At 36.0% G+C, this 12,012-nt stretch overlaps 3 protein-coding genes across 3 annotated transcripts; all 3 read left to right on the top strand.

Moving 5' to 3' along the window:
- The first annotated feature begins 567 nt into the window (after positions 1 to 567).
- Positions 568 to 3,355, top strand: LOC107906369 (pollen receptor-like kinase 4). Its single transcript, XM_016833345.2, has 3 exons — positions 568 to 1,554; positions 1,677 to 2,321; positions 2,411 to 3,355. Exons 1-3 carry the CDS (start codon positions 864 to 866, stop codon positions 3,079 to 3,081), a joined length of 2,007 nt encoding a protein of 668 aa, XP_016688834.2. The 5' UTR covers positions 568 to 863; the 3' UTR covers positions 3,082 to 3,355.
- A 1,998-nt stretch (positions 3,356 to 5,353) lies between these two features.
- On the top strand, positions 5,354 to 9,667 carry LOC107902750 (U-box domain-containing protein 52). Its single transcript, XM_041093612.1, has 9 exons — positions 5,354 to 5,830; positions 5,902 to 6,002; positions 6,805 to 6,926; positions 7,159 to 7,382; positions 7,480 to 7,531; positions 7,705 to 7,984; positions 8,170 to 8,271; positions 8,349 to 8,771; positions 8,859 to 9,667. The coding sequence occupies exons 1-9, from the start codon at positions 5,635 to 5,637 to the stop codon at positions 9,582 to 9,584; spliced, it is 2,226 nt and encodes a 741-aa protein (XP_040949546.1). The 5' UTR covers positions 5,354 to 5,634; the 3' UTR covers positions 9,585 to 9,667.
- Positions 9,668 to 10,257: 590 nt separating this feature from the next.
- Positions 10,258 to 11,181, top strand: LOC107906368 (uncharacterized). The gene has a single exon (XM_016833344.2). It carries the CDS (start codon positions 10,369 to 10,371, stop codon positions 10,810 to 10,812), a length of 444 nt encoding a protein of 147 aa, XP_016688833.1. The 5' UTR covers positions 10,258 to 10,368; the 3' UTR covers positions 10,813 to 11,181.
- The last annotated feature ends 831 nt before the right edge of the window (positions 11,182 to 12,012 follow it).

Genomic DNA, 12,012 nt, shown 5'->3' with positions numbered 1-12,012 from the left:
TCAGACTAATGTTCCCACATTGATAATTATTTTTTTTATTTTTAAATTTATATATTTCTAATATATAATTTTAATATTTTAAATAAGTTGATTGATGAAGTTGTGGCTCCACCATGTTGAAAAAATTGCTAGAGCTATCTCACTTTCAACTTTTCATCTCTAATAAGATTAAAATAATTTTATAAATGGGTGATGAATGGAATATGACAAAAAAAGGGCGTCCACAATTTAAACACAAATTAGAGCTTGACCATTTTGAGATGTGAGTCATGATGGTGACAATACACGCATGTTTTCTTTTTATATAAAAAAGGAAGTTGGTTTTGATTACGATGGAAATTAGCTGTTGTTGGGTATAACATGTAAGAAGAAAGAGGAGGAGGAAGACATAATGTCCTCAAGAGTCATAAACTAAAAATAGGGAAATAGTTTAAAACCGTCCAAGTTAATAGAGTAGGGCAAAAAAGGCTTAAAATTGGAAGGCGGAGCTAAGATTTCTCCGAGGCACAGCTCAGCTTGTAAACCACAAAAAAAAAAAAAACCCAGGGCATAGGTTAGAATATAGGATTGTTTACTCAATTTCACCAACTTTGGACCCTCTTCATTCAATCCTTTTTATTACTAAATCCTCACCAACTCTTCTATTCTTGGGATTTTACGCCAACGTATCGTCGTGGCGTTTGTCCCCTGTTTTTTTCAACTCTCTTCATCCCTCACATTTCCTTCCCCAAAACGAAAAACGAAAGTATACAAGTCAATGTAAGGCAAAAAGGCCCGATAGTAAGCTCATGCAATCAAAACTCGTCATTTCTATTGAAGCCTGCCTTATCTGCTTAGACACCATTTCCACGTTGTAGCTTGCAATGGTAATGGGCACGCACATAGCTAGGCTTGTGCGCATGCCAAATCCCTCGTTATTTCTTGCACTTGTTCTTTTCTTATCGTTGGTCCACTACACATGCGGGGCTGGTGGTGATACGGAGACTGAGAGCCTCTTGACGTTTAAGGACTCGTTAACAATCTCATCGTCTCTTAACAATTGGAATGCTTCCGTTCCACCATGTATAGGAGATATAGGGAATTGGGTTGGTGTTCTTTGCCATGACAGTAAAGTAATCGGTTTGCAACTTGAAAACATGGGTCTAGCAGGGACGGTGAATATTGAAAGTCTCGGGGCATTGCATGAATTGCGCAGTTTAAGTCTCATGAACAACAATTTTGATGGTAAATTACGTGATGTGAAGAATTTAAGTATGTTGAAGGCTTTGTATTTGTCAAACAATCGTTTTTCTGGGGAGATTTCCGATGAAGAGTTCCAAGGGATGCTATCCTTGAAGAGAGTGTTTTTGGCAAATAATGCTTTTACTGGTAAAGTTCCTAAATCGGTAACCACCTTGCCTAAGCTAGCCATTCTGAAATTGGAGGGGAACCAATTTAGTGGCGTAATACCTGAATTTTATGGGAAGGAATTGAAGGTGGTGAACCTGGCTAACAATCAATTTGAGGGGCCTATTCCTGAAAGCTTAAGCAAAATGAGTGCAAACATGTTCTCAGGTACCCACAGCACGCATGCATGCATGCATGCCTTTAGTCAAGATATAATAAAATAAAGCCTTGATCCGCTAAAGGTAATTTGGCACCTATTTATTTATGTTTATATATTTGTTGTGATGCAGGGAACAAAAATCTATGCGGGCCACCTCTCAAGGCATGCGGCATGAGCCCTCCGCCTAGTTCGCCACCTAGTCCTAGCGGCCCTCCACACAGCCCCCCTGTACCCACGGTTAAAAAGTCATCGACTGCTCTAACGATTGCCCTCATTGTGGTGTCTGTAGTTTTACTGGCGATTATTGCTTTACTTGTTTTTTGTCTCGTCCGGAGGAGAGGAAGATCAATATCATCAGAGGAGGAAGCATTTGTTAATGAGTCAACTAAGCCGCCAGCAAGCGATGAAGGGGAAAAGAAAGTTCCAGAGACTTCTACTACTATTCATGTGAAAAGGTCTGAGCTAATATTCTTGAATGAGGATGTCCAAAGGTTTGATTTGCAGGATCTGTTAAGAGCCTCAGCTGAGATTCTTGGTAGTGGGAATTTTGGTGCTTCATATAAGGCTATCATAGGGAAAGGTGAAGCAGTGGTGGTGAAGAACTATAAGCAAATGAATAACGTTGGCAGGGAAGATTTCCATGAACATATGAGAAGATTAGGAAGGCTAAGCCATCAGAACCTACTACCTGTATTGGCATATTACTATAGGAAAGAGGAAAAGTTATTGGTTTCCAAGTTCGTAGTTGATGGTAGCTTGGCCAGTCACCTTCATGGTCAGATTCCCATCCTTTTAACTTAAAGTTGCTAGCTAGTACTTACAAATTATAGTCACTAACTCTATTTTTTGTGTGGGTGGGTGCAGCCAACCGCTCTGAAGAGAAACCTGGTCTTGATTGGCAAACTCGGTTGAAGATCATAAGAGGTGTTGTGAAGGGTTTGGCATATCTCTACAACGAGCTTCCTACCCTAGTTGTTCCACACGGTCATCTGAAATCTTCCAATGTGCTCCTGGACATGAACTTCGAGCCACTTTTATGTGACTACGCATTGAGGTCGGTGATAAACCAAGAGCAAGCTCACTCGCTGATGACTGCTTACAAATCACCAGAGTATGCGATGAATGGCCGCATAAGTAGGAAAACCGATGTCTGGTGCCTGGGAATACTCATCTTGGAAATCTTAACGGGTAGGTTCCCAGAAAACTATCTGACGCCAAGTTACGACAGCAAAACGAATTTAGCGACGTGGGTGAACAAGATGGTGAAGGAGAAGAAGATCAGTGAAGTGTTCGACACGGAGATGCAAGGAACGAAGAACTGTAAAGGTGAGATGATAAGCCTATTGAAGATCGGGTTAAGTTGTTGCGAAGAAGATGCGGAGGCAAGACCAGAGCTGAAGGAAGTAGTGAAAGAGATTGAAGAGTTGAGAGAGGAAGATGATGATGACGACGTCTCTTCCACCATAGGCGAAGTGAATGCAGTTATCTCTGGGGAAAACGGTTTTAAGGATGAGGAATCCTTCTTCAGTCGTTGAGCTGTGAGATGATGAAGGGGAGCAAGCACACCTTGATGAATGTAAGAATGGATAACCCAGCTATGTCTTCATGAACAACATCATGGTCCACGGGGAGCTAGCTTTCTCCATATGTAAAACAATGAAAACTTGGCTGGGCTGTAACTCCAGACATGAAGCCTTCATACATTTCTAAAATGGTGAAGAAACCCGAAAAAAAGAAAAGCAAATATTTGATAGAGAATTCTTTTAAATGGAAAAAGAAAAAAAATACAAATACAAATATTTGTTCCTAGCTTTTTATTTGTTATATTAGTTATTCTAATAACTTTCTCCAATAATTTCTATAATAACATAAATTAAAAGCATAATAAGCTTAATTAATAAACAAATATGGTTCTTCGGCCTATGTGAGGTTTCAGGCTTACACATATCTTTATTTTTTTTATTTTTTGTGTACATGTTAACACTTAAAATTTAATTATCATTTTATTTTTCACATAATCTGTTTCCTTTATTTTTATAACATTATTATCACAATCAAATTGTAAATGCTTATGATTCTTTAAAAATCTATATCACCCACATCAACTAATAACTTTATTAATATTATTATTAATATTAAAATAACAAATTTTAGCGACAAACATTAATTGAGTTGCTCACGGTTCGAAAGGGCATGCTGATTCCTTTTCTTTTCTTAGAAAAAGAAGCCATCCCACGCTTATTATTATTATTGGATTGCAAAAAAGTATCAGCAAAAAGCTAAGAACATTATTTGATACTGAAATGATGAGTTCAAACCCCGTCAATTTTTCTTCCTCTTCAATAAAATCTCACATTTTACCTTAGCAACTTAATAAATATTACTTGAAAATTAATTAAATTATTACAATCTCACATTTACATTAACGCCTATTTTAATTAGTGGTTGAAGGTTTGATGTTCACTTTAAATATAGAGCAAATTTAAAACTCATGATCAATATTTATCCATTTAATAAGCCTACAAAAAGTGAAGAATTAATTATTGGACTCACCAATAAATACCTTAATAAATCAAATATATATAATTTATATAAGAAATTAAAATCGCCTCAAATGACTAAATGGAAAAAGTTGGATATATGTTAGCAATTTGATAGTAGCATTTCACCAGAATAATAATCACAACATAAAATACCCTAATGTTACTCTAATAATTCATATCCACTAATATCAAGCGGTGGAGTTAGAAAAAATTTTTGGGAGGTCGGAATTAAATTATATTTTTTTTACGATAGTAAAGATATAATTTTACTATTCTAATAGTCTATATCTTTATAATTTTTAGAGGATTAAATCAAATTTTTATTATTTTTGGGAGGCCAAAATATAATTTTACTATTATTAATTTAAAATTTTATAAATTATAAAGAATTTAAATAAAAATTTTTTCATTTTATAGGAGATCGGAGCCCTACCAGCCTCCTTGGCTCCGCCACTGCCAATAATTTTAATATGATGAAGTTTGGGATCAAACTCTCTTATTATCTTTCCATCTAGTAAGTATAAGTTTATTCTATAAATTAACTTTACACATATGAACAATGATTAGTTATTATTGTATTGCTAAATAATAAACAATATATCTCAATCACAAGTTTATTCTAATTCATTAACAGTACTTCTATTTATATCCACTCGATAATAATTACTGATCATTATCCTTTTTTGTCTTGCTTTTAATTAGTATAAATTAATGGTGAGTTTGGATGGATGGTGCGTTTACCTGCGGTTAATGTAAAAACAGTGGTGGCATTGAGATTAAATACTACAGCATAAGACAAAAAATAAGCATAACGCACCGCACCACCCAATCGTCCTCCAAACTCACCCTAAGGCATATTATTATTTTCTATAATTTGCTCATGGAAACAGTGAGAGGGGAAGGAATATATGCCTCAAATTTTTTTTAATATTCTTTATATCTGTTTTATAGTCCATGTTAGGTTTATGGCTATTCCTTTTAATAATATCGTCTCTAAAATTCAACCCTAAATCTTGTCTCTAAGAATACAATATACCTTATTATTATTCATAATTATTTGTTGGTTAATATAGTCCTCCATTTTTAATTATTGTAATGTTGATTGATTTCCAACACAAATTTCGGTCAAAGGGTTCTAATTATTGAGGAATTTATTTGACAACCAAAATAGACAAAAGCTAAAACAAGGGAGCTGTTAAAAAGAAGATAATAAAAGGCAATGCATGGTCAAAATCAGACTTTTGATGCCTGCTGTAAAGGGAATTAGAGGAAAAAAGAGAGGTTTTAGGCCTCCCAAAACTAGTTCTAAACTTCCCTTCTGATAATAACAAATGATGATCCGTAAGGTAGTTTTTGTCAACAAAAACTAGAATCTTCATTTTGCCATTATAACCTGGGTCACTAAATATTCATTTTATATATTTATTTATATTCTAATTAAAAACACTTTAAAAAACCAGCTAGTTTTGTTTTTCCTTGGGTATTTTTTTCATTCTTTGATTAAGCTTTAAGGAAGAAGAGAAAATAAAAAAAGAAGACAGCAAAATGTGGCATCCAAAGGGACATAGTACAGTATCAAAGAAAGGGGGTGGTGGTGGCAATGGGCTGGTAGCGGTAGCCATTGATAAGGACAAAGGGAGTCTACATGCTTTCAGATGGGCCGTTGAGCAGCTTCTTTCCAAAAGCCAAACTGTTGTTCTTATTCATGTTAATAAACCATCAGCCGGTGTTAATGGAGCAAGTAACTCTCTGTCGAACTCTTGGTTCATGATCCATGCTCCAATATTCTTATTTAAGTTTACCCTGGTGCAGGTAATGGTCATGTTAGCGAACCCGGCACCAACAAGCAGATGAAGGATAAGCTATCTAGGGAACTGTTCCTCACCTTCCATTGTTTTTGTACTCGAAAAGACGTAAGTTTATGAAATCGAATGCAACCCTTTGAGCAATTGTGACGATTGCTTTCTTTCATATCAAGTATATATCATCGCGTAGCCTAGTACAGGCCCAGGGGTAATGCTCCTAAAGTTTAAAATTTTTACAATTTAACCATTTATAGATATGGTAGGATCCTCCAAAAAATATAAGTAAAGCAGACTAAGGTTTAAGATTTTTTACAATTTCCTCTTTTGTATACAAATTATAGTCTTCCCAAAAATACAAGTAGATTCTTTCAATATTTTTATAGTATTAAAAATAATATTAAAAAATTATTCTTGATAAAAACAAAGAAAAATATTTCTGAAAAAGCTAAATTATTCATGATAACTTTTGAATGACATTTTTATTAAATAATAATTTAATATTAAAAGAAAAAAATATGAACATATTTTTATCATCTTTCTTTTTCATATTCATGCCTAGCAAGAAAAGAAGAAAAAGAATTCTGTATCATTTTTCCTCCAATTTTTAAGTATAAAGTATGTTTTTCTTTAAATTTTTCATAGATTTTGGATAATCATGAATGGGTCAATTTGAATTGAATGCTGGAATATTACTTCTTTTAAATCTATTGTTTTTATGTTTAAATCGATTGTCATATTAGAATATTACTCCTTTTAAATCGATTGTTATATTAAAATATTATTTCTTTTGAATCAATTGTTGAAATGTTTGAATCGTAATATGCCTAATTTTAATTTGATCTCCTCATAAATAATATCCTCGCTTTGCCACTATATAGAAATGATATTTATTTGGTTTGATTTGCAACAGATACGTTCTCTTGATATCATACTTGAAGGTTCAGATATTGTAAAAGCATTGACGGAATATGTTTCTTACGCTGCAATTGAGAAATTGGTTCTTGGTGCCCCTTCTCGAAGTGGATTTATGAGGTATTGGTTAGATAAGAACCCAATATGATTGGTTTTGCAGGAGAAATCAGATTTTAAACTTTAAATAGCAACAAGTCTGTCTGAAATGAGAAACAAACGTTAATAATGAGCTTTTGTGTAGCGAATGTAATAGTTAGGGTAACATCACCACCTAGCCTAGAGTAAAAATTAAAAGAATGATGGCGCTTCTTCAGCACTGAAATTCTTTCTTATCCAAACGATGGTTATGCAGAAAATTCAGGGCCGACATACCGACCTGTGTATTGAAAACTTCACCGGACTTCTGCACTGTATATGTCGTTTCCAAAGGAAAGGTCTCTTCAGTACGAAACGCGGTTCGTTCAGTGCCGTTTGCCTCCCCATTACTTGATCAAATTAAGAAACCTGAGAGCGTTAGCCCTGGCTATTCTTTGAGCAAGATCTCCCAGAATAGTGCTACTAGTCAAGGAAAAGGAGGTTTGTGTCCCTTCTACACTAAAAGTCCTTTCAATCTAGTTTTCATTTACATATCTGGACTTGCTGAAGGTGTAACATCTGTTTGTCGACCATGCAGCTGATGGTAGGTCAATGACCAAGCCTCGGATTTCAACCGACAGCAATGCCAGGCAAGTCTTGAGAAATAACCCTGATACACAAATCGAAGTTGGATGCAGTTTTAAAAGAAATCGGATTCTTGTAGGAAATGGGATGAAAAATAAGTTGTAATCAGTACGAAGAGATTTGTTTTATGATGACATGACCTTGCTGGTGAAACTAACCATCGTGTTTATAAAATCAGGTCACCGATCTACGGCCCAAGAGCCAGTCTTCAGAAAATGTTTGGGGACTTACCAGAATCGGATACTGATATATCATTTGTCAGCTCAGACAGAGCAAGCACTGACCGTAGCTCTTCTTCGTTCTTCGATTCATTCCTTGATTCTAGGCGATTATCAAACAGCACGGAACAGAGCTTAGGATCAATGCGTTTAGGAATGAGGTGGCCTGACCGTAGTTCTCCACATGAGTCCTTATCAGGATACGATAGTGGAAGGTCATCTTGTTCATCTCAGCATCCGGTACGTTAATCACCATCTCTCATATTGAAGACTAGTTTTATGATAGCCACCTGCAGGTTCCATTCATCTCTTATCATTGCACATTTAAGATGCATGCCAAAGTTTAAGCACCTTGAGTACAGAACTTGTGTGTTTGTTTTAACCTCCCTCAATAAGTTTATACTAACCATTATCGGCACAAGCAGGACGAAGTCGAAGTTGAAATGAGGAGACTAAGGCAAGAATTGAAGCAAACAATGGACTTATATGGTAATGCATGCAGAGAAGCACTTACAGCAAAGCAACAGGTACAAGCATCAAACATGTCATCTTGTAGCACCCCTCCTTGTGAAATTTTCTGAATCGTAGAGACTTTTTACTTTAGGCAATGGAGCTGAAACAAACCCAAAATCAAGATCGAAAAAAATTGGAAGAGGTACGACAAGCGGAGGAAGCTGCAACGTCAGCTGTAGAGAAGGAGAAAGCCAGGTGCCAGGCAGCCATAGAAGCAGCTTTAGCAGCACAGAAAGAGGCAGAATTGAAAGGAAGAACTGTTGCAGGAGGGGAAATACTAAGAGAAACAGCGGAAATGAAGAGGATGTTGGAGATTCTATCCCAAGGTAATGTCAAATACAGAAGATACACCATTGAGGAAGTTGAAGAAGCAACAAATAACTTTGCCCTTTCTCGAAAGATCGGAGAAGGAGGTTATGGTCCTGTCTTTAAGTGTAACCTCGATCATACACCGGTAGCGGTTAAAGTTTTACGTCCAGATGCTGCACAAGGGAGATTACAGTTCCTGCAGGAGGTGAGAAACAGATAATACAATTGAATAAAAAGATTGCTGAAAGACAAGAATTAGTTGAACTTGATGCTGTTGGTTATGATTGTGCAGATTGAAGTGCTGAGCAGCATGCGCCATCCCAACATGGTACTACTTCTAGGAGCTTGCCCAGAGTATGGGATCCTAGTGTATGAGTACATGGGTAGGGGAAGCTTAGATGATTGTCTATTTAGGAAAGGGAACCACCACCAAGCACTGTCTTGGCAACACAGGTTCCGAATAGCTGCAGAGATTGGAACAGGCCTGCTTTTTCTCCATCAGAGAAAACCAGAACCAATTGTGCACCGTGACCTGAAACCAGGCAACATATTGCTGGATCAAAACTACGTTAGCAAGATCAGTGATGTTGGGTTGGCGAAGCTAGTTCCTCAAGCTGCAGAGAACATGACACAGTGCTGCGTAACATCAGCAGCAGGAACATTTTGCTATATAGACCCGGAATATCAACAAACAGGTATGCTGGGGGTAAAATCCGATTTATATTCCTTAGGGATCATACTCCTTCAACTAATAACAGCCAGGCCACCAATGGGGTTGGCTCACTACGTGGAGCAAGCAATCGAGAGAGGCACGTTTCATGAGATGCTGGACCCTTTGGTACCCGACTGGCCAGCTGAAGAAACCTTGTCACTGGCGAAACTAGCACTTCGATGTGCGGAACTGAGACGGCGAGACAGGCCGGATCTGGGGAAGGATGTGTTACCAGAACTCTGTCGACTGAGAGAGATTGCTGAAGAGAAGATGACCGGTTCCTTTTATGCTGCTTCCCCTATGTAAAGCCAAGCTCCTTTTTCAAGTGAGAGCATTTGAAATTCTGGAACATAATTAAAATAATAACTAGTTCTACAGTATTACCAAAATTGTTTCTCTTGTTGTATTATGTCCTCCGTAGTCCCTACCAATCTTTGAAGAAGAAAAAGATATTACTTTTCAGTTTCATTAGTTGTTTTATTACTGGAATCAAACCTGCTATTATTATTATCATTATTTGTTATGGAAGGTGATGATGGATTACAGCGGTTTCAACAAGTCCAAATTCCTAATACAATTATTATATATTGTTTGTAAATTTCAATTTAATATATTTTTGGTTTATCTAAATCACAAATATATATAAATTTATTAAAATTTAATTATATTTATTTAGTTATTTGTATTTAAGAATCAAAGTGATACCATGTATAAATATTAAAAGCTAAAAACCATAAAATATATCATCACTCCTCTTAAATGGTTAAAGGAGAGTCACTAAAATAAAATTGAAAAATATCTAAAATGTTAATATTGAAATTTTTTATTAGTTGTATTTATTTTAGCTAGACGGTTTTCTACTCCCATAAATAAACAAGTGAAGCCAAGTTTATAAAGCTTTGCTCATGGGCCCATTAATGCCAAAAAGAGCAAAATGGGCTTATTAAATTAAAAGAACCCCCCCCCCCCAAACAAAATTTATACCTCCAATCAGCCATCTCTGGCTGTCCTATCCGTTCCCAAATCACTTCCAAAACCCCCCAAATTTTTGTAGGGTTTTCATCACTGCTTCCATCATTTGTAAGGTAAAATGGAACAACCTGCGGCACCAAATGCTGTACCTCAAAAAGTTAGTGACAGAGACAGCAGCAGCAAAGCGAAGAGAAAAATCCCAACACCCCAGGAGCTGATATCCCATTACCAAAACCAAGGCCTCGATCCCCAAGAAGCTTCCATCAAAGTCATTGAGGATCTTCAAAACGTGGTGATGAGGGTCGTCTCCTCCAACTCCAAACCCAAGAAAGACAAGTTCTTGATCGAAACTTCCAGAAAGATTGACAGTGTCAACACCAGGCTTGCTGTTGTTGACATGAAGCTCGACTCCAAGCCTGGTTATTTGGAGACTTTTGCAATTGGGGTTGCTTCTGGTGCTGCTTTTAATGGAATTTGCAGTGTTCTGCCTCATGTTTTTGAGGGTTTCGCTCAGATTTGGTCTTCTGTTAGGACTGCTACCAAGCCTTCTTCTTCTCCTTAATTACATTTAGATTAAAATTTTCAAGTCAACAGTTTTTTTTTATTTGGCTAATCCTGGTTTGGGAATTTGAATTAGAGTACTTCAATGCTACTGAATTTGAGTCAAATTTTAGAAAAGATAAAAACAGATTGCCAGTATGTATGATATTGTGTGTTATTATGCTTAGAACTTTTGCATTTTATTTTCAGCATTACATCATCATCAGAGTCTTTCTAGAGGTAACTGAAGCTTTACATACTATAGGATTAGAATCCTTGTATGAAGGGGAATTTGTAGGATGGCTGAAAAATAAGAATAATGTTGAAAATATGCATGGCGACAATTGATCTGCCTAAGAGGCAAATAATGATGGTTCTATTTTTTAGTAGAGCTTCCGGAGTAGTTAAGCTTCATCCTTCACGGCTTACATGAATCAAGTACTTGGATTTATAAAATAATACTAAAATTTGCATTTGTAATGTATGATTGGTTTACACATTTCTTGAGTGGATTTAGAAAAGGTTTCTGCCACACTTATGGTATAGATTTCCCCTTTCATCCAATATATGCTCCAGCTTGGATATGTAGTGATTTATGAACTCTTTTTGTTTAATTTGAACCTCTGTAGTGATTCCCTTCTTCTTTTGGATGAACTGTGAGTTTACATGGTTTGAAATTCGCTTCTTGAATTGCCTATTGAATGAATTTATAGCTGTGCCAATGTTTTTCAAACTGGTATTATTCTGCCAAAACTATTGCATCCCCCCCCCCACCACCACCACCCTTTATTTTCTTTATGATGCAAAATTTTACTTAATACTAAAAAAATAATTATTTGTGTTGGAATTATGAACTTACAGCATTTCTTTTTAATAAGCTCCTCAAGTCTGCTATTATGAATTACAAACATGGTCTTTTTAAAGCAGGCAATATAAGCCTCCATTGTCTTCCCTGTCGTTGTACCCTTTCAAAGCAGCTTCTTAGTTTCAAGTAATCATTAGTGGAGGCCTACAATGAGTTCGCACACAAAAATGTTGAAAACAATTTTTAGCCACGTCAGATGGTAATCCATAATACACTTTTATATGAATAAAACATGAAATACAAACGTTAAAATTAAATTAATTAAAAAAAATACATAAGAGTTATGAAAATATTCACCTTAAATATAAATTTATCCTCTTTTAAGAGTTGATTAATTACTAAAGGAGGAATTTAGTT

This window comes from Gossypium hirsutum, chromosome D05 (genome assembly GCF_007990345.1).
Source record: "Gossypium hirsutum isolate 1008001.06 chromosome D05, Gossypium_hirsutum_v2.1, whole genome shotgun sequence".
NCBI classification, from domain to species: Eukaryota; Viridiplantae; Streptophyta; class Magnoliopsida; order Malvales; family Malvaceae; genus Gossypium; species Gossypium hirsutum.
The sequence above is the reverse complement of the archived record's forward strand: the minus strand, read 5'-3'. Positions and strand labels throughout refer to the sequence as shown.